The 17,008-nt window shown below is 37.8% G+C and overlaps 1 protein-coding gene across 1 annotated transcript in view; it reads left to right on the plus strand.

Moving 5' to 3' along the window:
* Positions 1 to 17,008, plus strand: part of si (sucrase-isomaltase (alpha-glucosidase)) — a 191,640-nt gene that overhangs the window by 137,694 nt on the left and 36,938 nt on the right. The window contains exons 34-38 of the mRNA XM_039756899.1: positions 183 to 245; positions 347 to 463; positions 4,145 to 4,229; positions 4,313 to 4,451; positions 4,616 to 4,749. Coding sequence (XP_039612833.1) covers positions 183 to 245; positions 347 to 463; positions 4,145 to 4,229; positions 4,313 to 4,451; positions 4,616 to 4,749 — 538 coding nt within the window. The remainder of the gene's footprint in view (positions 1 to 182; positions 246 to 346; positions 464 to 4,144; positions 4,230 to 4,312; positions 4,452 to 4,615; positions 4,750 to 17,008) is intronic.

Here is a 17,008-nt window from a genome sequence, read left to right on the forward strand (position 1 = left end):
ATGATTGTTGAAGATGGTGCATTTTCAATAGCATTGTGAGAAAAATTAGGCAGCTTGACAGCTCAATGTTCTCACAGTCAAAAAATAGTCTTGAATTAAAACATGATGCATAACATATGTTTTTACTTTTAGTCACTATAATGTAAGTTTTAATTAAAGCATGCTCTTTTCTGAATATTTAGGTTTGGCCAGATATACCCGGTGTTGTGGTTGATGAATCTTTAGACTGGGAAATGCAGGTGCAGGTAGGAATGTAAATATCATGTACTGTTTAACATTGCTAGAGTCTATATCCATAATGAAATTCAACATTAAATGTATATCATTTTCAAATCTCTTTGTACAGCTTTATAGAGCCTACGCAGCCTTTCCAGACTTTTTCCGGAATATAACTGCTCAGTGGTGGCACAAAGAAATTGAAGACTACTACAACAAAACCCTTAAGTTTGATGGCCTATGGATTGTAAGCATTATAAATATTTAGATGTGATTCAAACTATTTGATAAATTTCACCTTCTAACTGAAACATTTATTTTAAAGAATAGCATAGAATATGCTGTTTTCACTGATTTCTTTATATCTGATCAATGTAGGAATGGGACAATTTTAATAATCATCTTTTATGAAGATCCTGCCCACTAATACACTTAAGAAAACAGAGAGCAGCTACCTTTTGTTTTACCTATACAATACTATTAGAAAAAAAACATAAAATGTTCATGAATAATTATAATTCTTTACATTCTTTACTACTAGCACATTACATAGAGAGTGAGGAGCCACTTCATCCGCCACCAATGTGCAGCATCCAACTGGATAATGCAGTGGCTGTAATTTTCTGCCAGTATGCTTGCCACACATTAGCTATTACAATATCTGATTAAGACATGAGAGAGGTGGTCAATTAGAGACAGCGAATGATTGGGGAGCCAGAACGACTGGGCCATAGTGGGCAATTTAGCCTGGAAATCGAAATACACATAGCTTTTTATGAAGGATGCCCAGGGATCTTTAATACCCAAAAAGAGTCAGGACCTCCATTTTATATCTCAACCGAAGGACGGCACCATATTTATAGCACTGTGTTCCCATCACTCTACTAAGGCATTGAGATCCACTCACAGATCACAGGGCCAACAATTCTTCTGGTAGAAACCCAAGCTTTTCATAGCTGGTCTCCCATCCAAGTGCAGTACTGGTCAGGAATGAACATGCTTAACTTCAGGTGGATTACGTGTTCTAAAGTGCCTGTGGTATGGCTGCTAAATGCATTCCTTTCAATGTGTACACAAACACAGTTCATCTAATTACTTGAAAATTGACCAAAATCAAGTTAAGGTGTGAATTTCAGAGATAATCTGGAGTGAGCAGAGGGTACAGCACAGTAGGGCTCATAGCCAAATGGAACATGTACAGTATCAGTAAATAAACCTAGCAGTATTCTTTGTGTTTTTAGTATTGCTAACTCACATTTTAAATCATTTGAGTGAATAGTGAATGTTTGAATAAGTAAAAAATACTCTTTTTGACACTTTTATCCTTCATTTTGAAATTAAAGGTATTCGTTGTTAATGTGTAGTAGGGTTTCCTGTAACATTTTGCTACACTTTCTATACACTTCAATCAAAAGTAACAAGATATTTTAAACATATTCTTTTTGTTAATTTAAAATGTCCTGTTTGCCTCAAGGATATTCGATAAAGTTTTTGCAAGTTGGGCTCAACTTGGTGGAAAGAGGTGGGTTGAGATGTTCGCTGTCTTTAAGAGGATTTAGATTTCTCATCATAGAACAAAACACATTTATCATTTTCAGCTAGATATCAAAAGATAGTAAGGCATTATCAAAAAAATTCTTTTATAAGAATTCTAAGGTTTCCCCTTCAGCTGGGAAAGTCCATTGACGCTGACTTTTATGGATACTGTTTTTTTTGGTTGCTGAAGACATGGTTTTGTAGACATTTTGCCACATGATCAAAACTGCCGAGTCTGTAAATACAATCTCTTAAAAATGTTACAAGAGATTGACATCACAAAAAATGTTGTTGAAACCTTCCTTTAGCTCAACAGTGAACAAACACACACAAGTATGAAAACATCACAATTTAAATGTTCTTCCCCATGCACACTACAGCCCAGATTTTACTTCCTCATATTGTTCGGTTTTTAGAGCCGTGAAGGATGCCATCTGAAAGAAAGGTTTGGTAGTGATGAGAAACAATGATAAAGCAAGGCTTTTGAACTTGGGGGGGAACACTCATTATTGGACTCGCCTCAAGCAGCACACCCTTACCACCACACAATCGTAATCCACACTCACCACATAAAACACACAAGTTTGAGAGATTTAGCATATGATCTTTGAAAGCTGTTATGACATAGGCGTGTGAATCTGATTTTAAAACCTGCGTAGATCGGTGGAGTACCTTTGTTGAGTGTTAAATCTGAACGAGTGTGCTAAGTTAGCATTGTCACTACTGTTAAGTTGTTATGGGCCACTGACAGTTTAATTTTTAATTATTTGCTGCAATGTTTATTTCTCTGTTGTTATTACAGTTTTCATCTGCATCGATCGCACTGTTTTCTGTATTATTTGCAGAGTTGCTTTCTTAACCGGCTGATCTGTCTCTCTCCACCTAGTTACTTTGCTCTTCTTCATGTATTTTGCCATTTCAAGCTTGACCAGGTGTAGTGTTCAGTTGGCTTGAAGTAAATAAGTACTGTATGTGAGTGGAATCAAAGTTAAAGCAAAGAAAACTCTTTCTCTCTGTTTTGTGCACTTCAATGTGCCTGATGTGTGCTCTCATATTTTCTAGCAGGAGAGTATGACGGAAAATAGTGTTATGCTGATGTGATGTGTTTACATGTGTCCTTTTTAAACTTCAAATCTGAATTGTCTTATATTATTTATGATGCTTTATATTAGGATGTACCAGAGTGTTGTTAAATATAATTTTTTTTGTCATGTCCGTCTCAGTTCAGCCTGAGATGAATACACACTAACCTATCTGCTTCCGTGCTGGCTTCGCCACTGAAAAGATGGTTATTGAAGAAGGGAATAATGGACTGTGAATACAAGATTCAAACTATAACAATAAGAGGATACATGCTTTTTTTTTCTTGTTAGCACAAGACAAGGTGCTTCCAAAAGACAGAGTCTGAGAAGCAGAAATTTACAGGAATGCAAATGAGAGGATGTAGTGGGCAATAGAGGTTCGGACACACAAGAATACTGATGAAAGACACTGAAAGAACAGCCAGGGCAAGAGATAGCAAACATTTTAAATGTTTTCTGTTACTTGTCTTCAACAGGTTATGACTGGCACAGAAATAAATTACTGTTAAAAGATCTATCAGTCTGGTAAAGGTTATAAAGCCATTTCTAAAGCTTTGGGACTCCAGCGAACCACAGTATTATCCACAAATGCAAAACATGGAACAGTGGTGAACCTTCCCAGGAGTGGCGGCCGACCAAAATTACCCCAAGAGCGCAGAGGCGACTCATCCGAGAGGTCACAAAGACCCCAGGACAACATCTACTGCAGGCCTCATGCCTCAATTAAGGTCAGTGTTCACGACTCCACATAAGAAAGAGACTGGGCAACTGTTAAGCAAAAGAACATTATAGCTAAGAAACATCTCAATGATTGACAAGACTTTTGGGAAAATACCTTGTGGACTGATGAGACAAAAGTTGAACTTTTGGAACAAATGTCCCGTTACATCTAAAAGGAACACAGCATTTCAGAAAAAGAACATCATACCAACAGTAAAATATGGTGGTGGTAGTGTGATGCTGCTTCAGGACCTGGAAGGCTTGCTGTGATAGATGGAACCATGAATTCTACTGTCTACCAAAAATCCTGAAGGAGAATGTCCGCCATCTGTTCGTCAACTCAAGCTGAAGCGATGCAACAGGACAATGACCCAAAACACACCAGCAAATCCACCTCTGAATGGCTGAAGAAAAACAAAATGAAGACTTTGGAGTGGCCTAGTCAAAGTCCTGACCTTCCAATTGAGATGCTATGGCATGACCTTAAAAAGGCGGTTCATGCTAGAAAACCCTCAAATAAAGCTGAATTACAACAATTCTGCAAAGATGTGGGCCAAAACTTGATTGCAGTTATTGCTTTTTATTTTCAGGACATGAATGAGCCAGCGAGTTTTGTGCATGGATCAACCAGTGGTTGCAGTAATAATCTTTTAAATAACCCACCTTACATGCCACGTAAGTGAATAGTAGAACGACAGTATATAGTGTATTTTGATTTTACATATTTGTATTTTCTGACATTATAATGTTTATTTTAGCTCTAGAATCAAAACATTTAGGACTATCCCATAAAACATTGTGCATGGAAAGTGAACAGACTTTACAAGACGGAACTCCAGTTCGACACTACGATGTACATAACCTTTATGGCTGGTCCCACGCAAAGCCAACATATGAGTAAGCACTGACGTTTCCTTGAGGGTTTTTTTTAATTCTGTAAATGTACAGGTAATCTGGGCAGTTGACTTGTTTTTTCACTAGGCTTTATTAATAAAAATGATAGAGGATGCCATGGTCATCTCATTACAAATTTTCTTTTTTATTCGTCCTTACTGAAACAGTGCTGTGCACATGGTGACAGGACAGAGAGGAATAGTTGTCACCCGATCAACTTTTCCATCTAGTGGAAAGTGGGTAGGTCACTGGCTTGGTGATAACACAGCGGCTTGGGATCAGATCTACAAATCTGTTATTGGTATGTCCTTTTTTTCTAATTTTAATATATTACAATAACAATTTGCATCATGACACCGTCAACAAAGCAGTTGTTTCCAGATTCTATTTGTTTGCTTTGACATTGAATTGTTAATCACCTTGCCAAATGAATGAGTCACAGACTCTCCTGCTGCTTGGTAATTCATTCAGAAACCATTTCACTGGATCATTGCCCCTGTAACTTTACCAATATCATGTTTAAAAAATGAGCATACCACTGTAAAATATGTGCTTTTAATCTGAATGCAATATATTTGGATCAGAATAATTACAGGTGTATTAGTGTTTGCTTTCGGCAAGCTTCTAAAAAATAGACTAAGCACCAAATGTAGACACACATAAAATATGGCTCTTTGTTTTACAATGAGGAATGATTTATCTCCTCAAGTTCATAATTTCTTTACCCCAGATAAAATACAGCTTTTTCAAAAATGCATTGCACATATAACATTCCCTGTCAAAACGGAATATAGAATTTGCTTCACAATAAAGATATCATCATGAGAATATAACTGTGAATTTCGGGGTTTCCGTTCATTAAATTACAAGAGTGACATACCTGCCAAATTTCTGCTGTCATGTTATTGTGAAAACATCAACATGGACAATTGTATCAGGAGGAGGTCAGGAATGAGTGGCAGTGAATGTGTTAGGGAAACATATGAAAAAAGTGCTAAAATCAAGGAAGAGCTCAAGGAGAAACTTTTTTTATAGTTTATATATAAATGTCACCTCACTGCATTTCAGGATCTTAAAGACAGGTATTAATTTTTTTTTAGGTTTCTATTCTAAGTACAATTTATTGCTATAAAAGAAAAAAAATGATATGTAAACTAGGTAAATTTAAAGCAGTCACATTTTTCCTGCATTAAGTACTTTTTCACAGTAATATGGATATTTTCATGATTTAAAATTGTATTTAAATCATACTATTTCTGCCATATTAAAGATGTATCAAATAAATAAAAATCATGTGACGTTAGTTGGATGAGGAGTTGCAATAGTGATCTGTGAAGTATAATATGTGAAAACTAATAATAAAATATAATTTTTTTAAGAAATAAAGGCAATTCCCATCATTTTTCTGCCATTGAATATCAGTTTCCTAAACACATGAGGCTCATTAAATTGTTATCACAGTAGCTATAAGTGCAAATTGGATTGGCACATTGGCAGTGTCATAATACAAGTATCACAGTAATACCATATTATTTCTGGTGTAGAAGTTCTGATTTGATTTACAGAATACAGAAATTCAGGTACAGGAAATACAACAAGGTCATCACACTCCATAACTCAAGGATAGTGCAATCAAACAAAGATAAAAAAATGCATTTTTTTATCCGAGAAGAAAGAGCATATCCTGAACCTTTTTAGATGCAGTGGTATACAATGGCCTTTTAACCTCAAGTTTATTTTATTTATAAACACATAACAAGTACAACTAAAGTTAAAGAAATAAGCATAATTGTGTTAATTCACTTTCATCTTCATCCTTTTCACTCTGCTTATCCTGATGAGGACTGTGTTAAAAACATGCCTAACAATAAACCCTATCCTCATCTTCTTCTATTAATATCTTCTGGGGAATTTCTAGAAACATGTGTGCCAACTGAGAGATGTTATCCAGCATCTGCTGGGTCTGTCCCTATGTTTTCTGCCCTAGTGGGCCTTGCCCTTACATCTGTTGTGGGAGGTGCAAAGGGATATTCTAAGTATTTGCCCAAAACACTTCATCTGACTCATCTTGAACTGAAGGTAGGATGTTCTGCCCCAGGGTCCTGTGACACTTTGGGTAAGGACACTGTTGTGCAACTCCTGACTTGGGGTGTCAGTAGACAAAACTGAGCAACCAGGGGATGGAGTAAGAGAGACTCAAACTGAAAAAGACTATTCAATAACAAGATTCTGTTTTATTCCAGCAATGTCTAAACTATTTTAGAAACAAATGCCTTGCAAAAATATTTACAAAGTTCAATGCAAAGACAGTTCCAAAAAGAAAATTTAGTGCTGCTTGTAATATTTACAGTGAGTACAACAACGGAAAAAAACAAACTCTTCCTCCTCCTTTGTCCAACTACAAGATAGTTCACAAAGGACAGACTGAAAAATTTATCTAAAAAATGGAAAACTAAGCACCTACTACATGCACAAAGGTCGGTAATGTATCCCTACTACTAAACTAAGAAAATCAGTAGCACAGATCTACACTTAAACCTGAAGACCTGGTCAAATGATGACCCCTGTCAGGACGTGCACAGTACGTGAACACTTACTCAGGTGCAGTCCACCCTATTTAAAAGTTCCTGCACTCGCGCATGCGTACCTGTCTGTCTTGGTGAAGTGATGGCTATCCGTTCAGCCTCTGTTAGGTGAGTGCTGTGTACTTCCACTCGCTTTCATTTCCATTCTTTACCACATGTGTGAATTCCCTTTACCAGCTACTCTGAAACTGAGCTCTTTGTCTTTCTGACCTGTTCCTCTGATTTTAAATGTAACACTTTCGCCTACTCTCCTGCAGCAGTTATGGAAGAGTGCCTCCACTTTCTGCCAATAGAAACTGTGAGCATGCTCGAAAAATGGCCTCAGACGTGTGCCATGGCGTCGGCTAGTTCAAGCCCCATGACTTGCTCTTGGATCATCTGTAGGCCCCAAAGCAGCCCTTTGAGCATTGTGGCCCGCAAACTGTTGGTGAAACTTTGTGCTGCTGCCATTCTTATCTATAAAGGGGCGCTAAAACAAGTAAATGAAAACTATTTGTAATATTTTTTTTCCCGTGTCCGTGATAAGCTGAGTGATTGTTTCTACATTTTCTTTATTTCAACAGCCAATGAACTTGACTTATCACAGGTCCTCCTGTGTGATAAGTATCACACAAAAAGTGAGCTAAGCATTCCTGTAAAGGAACCTCGTTTCATTTACTTAGACTCATTTTTTCATTCTTTTGATCACTATGCAGAACTTGTGGTGAGGATAGGGATCCAGACTGACTGACAAATCAAAGATTTTGTTCAAGGTCTTAATTTCTACTTTCTGGAAACTATCTGTAAACACCTGCAACTACAGTGATTTATCAATTAACCTTAAAATCTAAACTTACATGAACTTTTCAACTTGTTGCAGCTTTTCGCCCTTTAACAGAAGGGAACAAGCAACTGTTTTCCATGATATTGATTTGGATATGCTGATTCACACCCAAGATGCATCACTATCCGCTGCACACTGTTCCAGTGCATGCTGGAGATTACAGTCTAATAAATCCAATAGGGGAACATATTCTCTAGACTGAACAGATGCAAACCAGAGGCCCCATAAACTGGAACCTCTGTTCCAGTACTCAGGCATTTCTCAGGGTAGCCGAGGTGTATGATCCCTTGGTAAAATGAACACACCCCCTTGTCCCTGTTTTTAAAAATGGAGATCAACATTCTTGTCTGCCATGTCACTGTCTTCACCTTCCAAACAACACTGAAGAGATCTGGTAGTTAAAACACCCCAACAGTATCCAGTGCTTTCTGCAGTTATGGTCAGATTTCACACTACATTTATCACTTATCAATACAGTGTTTTTGTATTCACTGCATTGACCTTCACCATTGAGATGGAGCTAGCCCCATCTTCGGATTCTCACACTGCCTCATCTAAGAAGGGCATAACCACCAGGTACAGGAGTTACTTAAGTGCTCCTTCTAACTCTCAACAATAGTCGAGGATAATGTTTCCCTAACATTGCAAAGAGCTATCTAGGTGATGTCCTGCCTACACTTCGTGGGTCTTTAAATGGTTTGCCAGAATCCTTTTGAGGATGTCTTAACATCATTCTTCACGACCTAACCAAACTCACCCACATTCTGAATTTCACTTTTGCCACTGCTGTAATTTCTTCATTTCCGTGTGCCAGTGTGTCTCTGTCCTGTTCTGGAGACCCATGTGCTACGACTGCATGCAACTCTTATTTCTTCAACAAGTCAGAATACCTTATGACTGGTGTTCACCAACAGGTCTTAGGGCAGTCAGTCACCATAACAGGCACCAATAATCTTTTAGTCACTCTGTTTCCCTCACCTCTCCCAAAATGCAGGCAAGATTCTCTTCCAGAGGTGAAAGCTTGACTCATCCCAACCAGAAGTATCTGCTAGTTGTTTCTAACAAACACTCACTAGCTGCATTTTCCATATATGTTTAGTTCTCCTTCTGTCTGAGCCAGATCAGAAGCAAGAGGTTATTCGTTGACACTCACAGCTCAACATCACTGTTTTATGTGAGTGTCCAGAATATAAAGCCTCTGGTCATAAAGACTTTTGGTCCAATGTACTTTAGTATCAGGTACACGTTTTAGCTTCCTTGTGCTTGAATATGGTGTTCATTGTGAAGGATCCAAGACTTTCACATAAATCTAAGAATAGTTCACCACTTGGATACAAATCAGGTAAGTTGTTCCTGCCAATCAAGCCTACCCAGACATTTTTATTAATAGTTAGAATGAGTGTTTATGTCTCCTAGTAGGATTACAGTGTATAGCACTTTGTCAAGCACAGAATCCAGAGTTTCTAAAAACTATTTAAAACACTCAGAATAGTTCTTTGATGCATGCTTGCAAATCCAAGTGTTTGGCACCAAACTAGGGCTTGTGAGTATCCTACACCTGGCTGGGTCCTCTCCTGTATATTATCTCCAGAGTTGGAGACAAGCAACCTTTGGTTATGATGTATAGTTGAAAACCAATATCATATGCAAAGGTTAGTCTGACAATATGTTGCCCAAATTACCCTCCTGCAAGACCTTCACCTCCCTGCCTAACAGAGAAATTTTTCCACATCCCAAAGTCAAGTATGCTTGGCTCCGTCCCACTGTTGCCTATTGCCTAATATTGTACCTGTGACTACATGCAACTTTTATTTGGATTAGGCCTGGCCAGACTATATAGTTCACCTGGCTACTCAGCCCTCACATTCAAACTCCATTATTAGGTTGTCGTATTCCTTTTTCGGGCAAGAATGTCTTTGCATTCTGTTGATATTATCAGGTGGGCCAAGAATGGAATATTCCGTGTCTGGTATCTCTCATTAGACCAGTCTTAACAGGATCCCTATCAGTAAGGATTATTGAGGTACATTAGGCCTCCCACTATGTCATAATCACAATACTGGGAAGGCAGAATTCTCACCAATTTTTTAACATTTACATACTAGGAAAATACGACAAACATATCATATGCTTTGTACAGTTTTACAAAAGTAGTTTGTATGATCTTACACGGAAATGGAGCAAGAATATGGTGAGGTGAATGCTTACATTCAGACATTGCTCAATTAAGTTTTCATGATTTTAAGATAATATGTCAACCAGAGCTAAATATCTTGCAGTTTGCAAGATTCAGTTTTGAGCAATATGTCATGTGTTCATTTTATCAATACACTAAAGCATGTTATACTGTATATAATTCAGGTAAGTTACGTAAGCTATATATCAATTAACAATAAATCACAATTTTGTCTGTTATGAAACTTTTTTGGTTCCAGTTCTGATAATCAGTGGCCCCAAAAAGTCTGTAAATGGCCTCAGTGTTATCCATAACTAAAGCTGTGCGGCATTCTTGCATCCCTCTTCAACCCACATTTTTAAATGGGACAAACAACAAACTACAGCCACATGATATTTTTTTGAACTTTTTCTGAGTATGTTGTGACTAATTTAATCTCTTCCCCATCATCTTCTGCTCATGGCAAAATAATCAATCACCTGCTAAGCTATTTAAATTTTCCATAGCTTTTGATATTTAGGGAATTTTTCCCACATTCCGCTTCTTGTTTACTATTTCACCATCATGTACTTTTCTATTAAGGGAGAATTTCAGCCATCATTTTTTTTTTTTTATTATTCATGAGCTTGTTCATTTCCCAAAGTGATCGCAGAATAAAATACAGGAAAAGGCAAAAAATAAATACATTTCATTCAGTGTTGTATGAGGTGCTATAATATCATGACATGTGATACAATACAGTATGTGCTAAGCCTAGCTACCCCCAAATTATCTAATCCCTGAATTCTAGTATGAGTGCTCAATGTGCGTACATGTGTGACCAGGGGTTGGCCTTTTCAAGAGGTAAAATTTATTTACAATTGCAGCTCATAGAAAAGTATTAAGCCTCTTTGGAATACTTCTTAAGGCTTTGTTGTATTATTCTATCATATAAAGATTAATCATTCTTATAATCAAACAAAATTGCAAATATTTTTTTTCTGGGATTATGAGCTTGACAGACATTTCTAATATGTTTTCATTTTCTGAAAGTAACCTATTCATATCTGCAATAGACCACATCCAGAATTTTTCCATTTCTATCTTTATGTATAATCAAACAGATGCAGATATTATTTTCTGTAAGGTTATAAATTACAGGTACCGATCATAAAATTAGAATGTCATGACAAAGTTGATTTATTTCAGTAATTCCATTCAAAAAGTGAAACTTGTATATTGTTATGTAAACTTTTCTTATTTTGGGTAAATAAATGGAGTTTTCCCCAAAAATGTGGTGTTGTGCCAGTTTTATGTTGCGACTTACGAGCCAGCCGTAACATAAAATTGGGGGCTTGTCCGGGATTTGAACCCGGGACCACTCGCAGAGGCTTAATCAGTGATTAATATCACCTGTTGCCCAGCCAGCGATTTCACTTCATGCAAAGCCAGCAAAGGGGGCAATAAACAGGCGTAACAATATTAGATTCATTCATTACACACAGACTGATGTATTTCAAATGTTTATTTCTTTTCAGTTTTGATGATTATAACTGACAACTAATGAAAGTCCCAAATTTGGTATCTCGGAAAACTGGAATATTGTGAAAAGATTCAATATTGAAGACACCTGGTGCCACACTCTAATCAGCTAATTAACTCAAAACACCTGCAAAAGCCTTTAAATGGTCTCTCAGTCTAGTTCTGTAGGCTACACAATCATGGGGAAGACTGCTGACTTGACAGTTTTCCAAAAGACGACCATTGACACCTTGCACAAGGAGGGCAAGACACAAAAGGTCATTGCTAAAGAGGCTGGCTGTTCACAGAGCTCTGTGTCCAAGCACATTAACAGAGAGGCGAAGAGGACAAGATGTGGTAGAAAAAGTGTACAAGCAATAGGGATAACCGCACCCTGGAGAGGATTGTGAAACAAAACCCATTCAAAACTGTGGGGGAGATTCACAAAGAGTGGACTGCAGCTGGAGTCAGTGCTTCAAGAACCACCACGCACAGACGTATGCAAGACATGGGTTTCAGCTGTCGCATTCCTTGTGTCAAGCCACTCTTGAACAAGAGACAGCGTCAGAAGCGTCTTGACTGAACTGCGGCTGAGTGGTCCAAAGTTATGTTCTCTGATGAAAGTAAATTTTACATTTTCTTTGGAAATCAAGGTCCCAGAGTCTGGAGGAAGAGAGGCACAGAATCCACGTTGCTTGAGGTCCAGTGTAAAGTTTCCACAGTCAGTGATGGTTTGGGTGCCATGTCATCTGCTGGTGTTTGGTCCATTGTGTTTTTTGAGGTCCAAGGTCAATGTAGCCGTCTACCAGGAAGTTTTAGAGCACTTTATGCTTCCTGCTGCTGACGAAAATTTATGGAGATGCAGATTTCATTTTCCAACAGGACCAGGCACCTGCACAAAGTGCCAAAACTACCAGTACCTGGTTTAAGGACCATGGTATCCTGTTCTTGATTGGCCAGCAAACTCGTCTGACCTTAACCCCATAGAAAATCTATGGGGTATTGTGAAGAGGAAGATGCAATACGCCAGACCCAACAATTCAGAAGAGCTGAAGGCCACTATCAGAGCAACATGGGCTCTCATAACACCTGAGCAGTGCCACAGACTGATCGACTCCATGCCACGCCGCATTGCTGCAGTAATCCAGGCCAAAGGAGCCCCAACTAAATATTGAGTGCTGTACATGCTCATACATTTCATGTTCATACCTTTCAGTTGGCCAACATTTCTAAAAATCCTTTTTTTGCATTGGTCTTAATTTATATTCAAATTTTCCGAGATATTGAATTTGGGACTTTCATTAGTTGTCAGTTATAATCATCAAAATTAAAAGAAATAAACATTTGAAATACATCAGTCTGTGTGTAATGAATGAATCTAATATACAAGTTTCACTTTTTGAATGGAATTACTGAAATAAATCAACTTTGTCATGCTATTCTAATTTTATGACCAGCACCTGTATACAGGCTTTTTGGATATGTTGTAATTTTGTTATTTGGTGTGTGAATAAGGCGCTATATAAAGCGCCCGACCCGGGACAGATTCACACTGAGACACGTGTAAATTGAACAGAAATCTTTTTATTTTCTCTTCACCCGTGGGCGCACGTCTTCCCCGTGTCCCACAGGCCCAACACAGTCCCAAACACTTAAACACAGTTCAAACACTCTTCCCCTGTGGGGCACGTCTTCCCCGTGAACCCCACAGGTTTAAAACAGTCCCAAAGCACCTTACTTTAAACACGGCAATCCTTCTGCTGGCACCACCACTCCTCTCAGGCAACCTCGTCCTCTTCCTCCCGATTCTGGCTCTTCAGTGGTGGAGGCTGGCCCGTTTTATAGCCCACCCGGAAGTGATCCAGGTGCTTGACCACCTGGTCCCAATTGCACCTCCAGGTGGGGCTGATGACTCGTCCAGCCAGGTTCTCGAGTCTCTGCAGCACCCCCTAGCGGCCACCCCAGCTCCCTCCCAGGTTGTGAAGGACTCCATGTCCCATGGAGCCATGCAGGAGACTGAGAAACGAACATCGGCCAGGGAGGCTGCCACCAAGCGTCCCGGGGGAGGTATTGAGCTGTCCATGGTGGCTCCCCCGGAACATATGCAGCAGGGGCATCCTGGCCGGGCATGGGACCCGGCTGTCCATCACAGGTGCTTTTTTCTGACCCTGGAAATTCATATTACTAACAATTCCTGCTGTTATTCAGAATCTTCAGTTATTCAGAATGAAATCATTTCCATTATTTGATATACTAAGCAACTCTGTTTTCAACATGGTTTATCTCTCTATCTATCTATCTATCTATCTATCTATCTATCTATCTATCTATCTATCTATCTATCTATCTATCTATCTATCTATCTATCAAGTGAGCCTTGCTTCTGCAATATACAGGTATGAACCTGTTTTTGCTTCATTCCATTCATTACTGAACCCACCTTCACACAGGCACTGAACGGATACACAAACCCTTCACAGAAAGTGACTGAGCTAAGATTTGAGTCCAGTCTCCTGCAGTTATTAGATGGTATAAATGAACACTGCACCATCTCTGCTTTATTTGCCCAAAATATTTAAGTAGCCTTTTTACAAGTTTTGTCTTTGCCATTAATTCTCATGATTGTTATATTTGGGGACTTTTGATCTAGTGTTACAAGTGATGTTTCCTAAACCTTTTCAAGTTTTAGCCAGACTTATGAAGAAATGAGTGGACAACTGTGTGCCTTTGAAAACAATCATATCATATCCTAAAAAGAAACGATGAAACACATAGAATATGAGACCTTATACAGATGTTTACCAGTTGCATTTTTGGATTGATCTGGAAGGTAGAGGGAGAATGAGACACTGTTGGATGGGGTGAAGTGCATATGCATGTGTCTGTACTGTATGTGTGCATGTGTGTGTGTGTGTGTGTGTGTGTGTGTGTGTGTGTGTGCATGTGTATGAGAGACAGAGAGTAAAAGAAATAGTGGATCCAGCATGTCTCTGGAAGGATCCTGCCTTGGTTTAGATGACCAAGTTGAGTAATGAGTACTGATGGTACTGATGAATCACTGGAGCTGCATGAAAGAAACCATATAACATTACAGCATCATGAGAGAGTGAGGGAGTGTTTCATATGAGAGGGTGTGTTTCATACTGTATATATGCTACAAGCATCCACCAGTGATAATAAAATATCAGCCAAATACTGCCATAAATATCACATGAAATAAAGATCTTTTAATGAAGATCTTTGCTATACAATTTTAAAAGATATCTCAATATCACCTTCATATATTAAACACCAAAGTCAGAAATGTCAATAAATATTTATAAAAATTGAACTTTCATCATTGAGCAAAGTTCTAAATAGTATTGTACATAATTAATAAATGTTATAGAGAATAATGATGATGACTACTCCAGAATAGTGAGTTGTGCAAATACATGTACCTCATAAATTGTGTCACAAAAAGTCAATCAGGGCTGTAATCTTCAGGCTTCATGGTGGAACTAAACATAAGCACATATGAGCAAAGGTCTAGAACAGAGATTGTTGGTGGCAAGCACAAAAAAAATCACATGCAGCAAGTAGAATTTCACGGAAAATTGGAAAAAATGGGACGATGATGGCTGAATTCACTATAAACGTGTTAATGATATGCTATACTGAAACGATTCACTTCTTATTTAATTTTTGTACAATAATGCCATCTGCTTCTCAAGTTGCCCTTAATGCAGAGATGTCACTGATGCATTTTGTCCCCTGAATAAACTTAATGCTTTCTAAACTCACTTGATTGTAAAAGCACAAGACATAAGTTCCTGTTGCATTGCATTTAGTTTTCCCAATGGATGGCACAGAAAAGTCTGTTTAATGAGTAAATGTTCATGTAAAAGCTGATTCAGATGGAGAGTCAAGGTGTGTTTGAAAAACCCATAGTGATCAATTTCTTTGCATTTCTATTTACATGTTTAATACTTCCTTCATAGAATGTAAGGTTCCCACCCATTTTAAAAATAAAGCCATTATCCAGGAGTCAAAGAAAACCAAAGCAGACTGTCTTAAAGATTAAAAACAGGTGTGATGAAATGCTGTAATAAAGTGGTCCTGGGGCACATTAATATTCCAGATAGTTTATATCATATCCAGTATCTACATCATCACAACTGATGTGCAGAAAATACCATTTGGCATACCTGCTTAATCTGAGGGTACATTTGCAGGGTGCTTATCAAAACAGCATTAGACATAATGCAGGAACTACCTCTGGATGAAGCTTCGGTCATCTTCTGGGCAAACCTATGCCCTCACTCACACCAGTCCAGTTTAGAGTAGTCAATTAACCGGTTTTCTTACACAAGGCCAATTCTTACCTATACATGAATTCCCTTTGTAATTAGGTTCTTTTTGCTGTCTATTCTGCAATACTAGGAAGTGTACTTTTTTTTCAGAAGCACCTGAGAAGTATTTCATTTACAAAGAAGAAGAACGTATCTTCTGAAAAATTAAATTAGTTTTGGAATGTTATTTCTTTAAAATTCTTTTCAAACAACGTGACTTAAAGGTGAACAAATTACAATTGTTGATGACAAAGAATAAGTTTGTCCTAAACAATAGGGTGCACTTTTGTTTTCATGTACTGTAGGTCTGCTCACTTGTTATTGCTACTACAGTATATTTAAGCAGTTAATGAATAAAATGAAAAGCAATAAAGTACATTGAAATATAGTAGAAAGATGAAAGGTAATAAAAGAATAGATTCTTTTAACACAGCTATGTGCATTTCTTAAAGAAGTAAAACACACAAGTGTGTTGTTATTATATCGTACAGATTATAGAGCTCTATTGAATGCTGTGCTGCAGCCAATCAATATGGTTCTAAGCATCTCAGAGTAGGAAAACAGTCCTAACTGGCTCAAAAATCGCAAAGTGATGTACGTAAATTTGGTCTCACTCTTAGGAGTAGGAATAAAAGCATTTTATTATTTGTCCTAATTTAGTGAACAAACTTTTTAGGAACTGCTAGATGTTTTGGAAATGTTGAATAACAATGAATTCATAAAAAGATATCAATTTAACAGAGATGGCATAGAATTTGTAACATACCTATGTATCTACATGCAATTGGCTACATCAATGCAGAAAAGCCATGTGCTGTAATACAAAAAAGAAACTGTTAGTAACAGTATTCTTTTAGCCAAAGAGGAAATACAGGTTTGTAATAGGTGTGATTTGGGTATCTACCATTTTAACCATTTTTCCATTTTTGCACTAAACTTCAAACGACCTAATAATGTGCGAGGCAATACGCAGATTCATACAATTCTCATGATTCTGTGTGAATTAATATTAAAGTAAGCTGCATTAATGCTAATCAGCATGCAAATAAAGAACATTTTCCCTAGCATGGATGAGCCCTCATATGTGAATCACAAGCGGGTTCACAGTATCAATACATAGGTGGTCATTGATGGAAACTACATTG

The sequence above is a fragment of the Polypterus senegalus genome, chromosome 1, assembly GCF_016835505.1.
Source record: "Polypterus senegalus isolate Bchr_013 chromosome 1, ASM1683550v1, whole genome shotgun sequence".
Taxonomy (NCBI): domain Eukaryota; kingdom Metazoa; phylum Chordata; class Cladistia; order Polypteriformes; family Polypteridae; genus Polypterus; species Polypterus senegalus.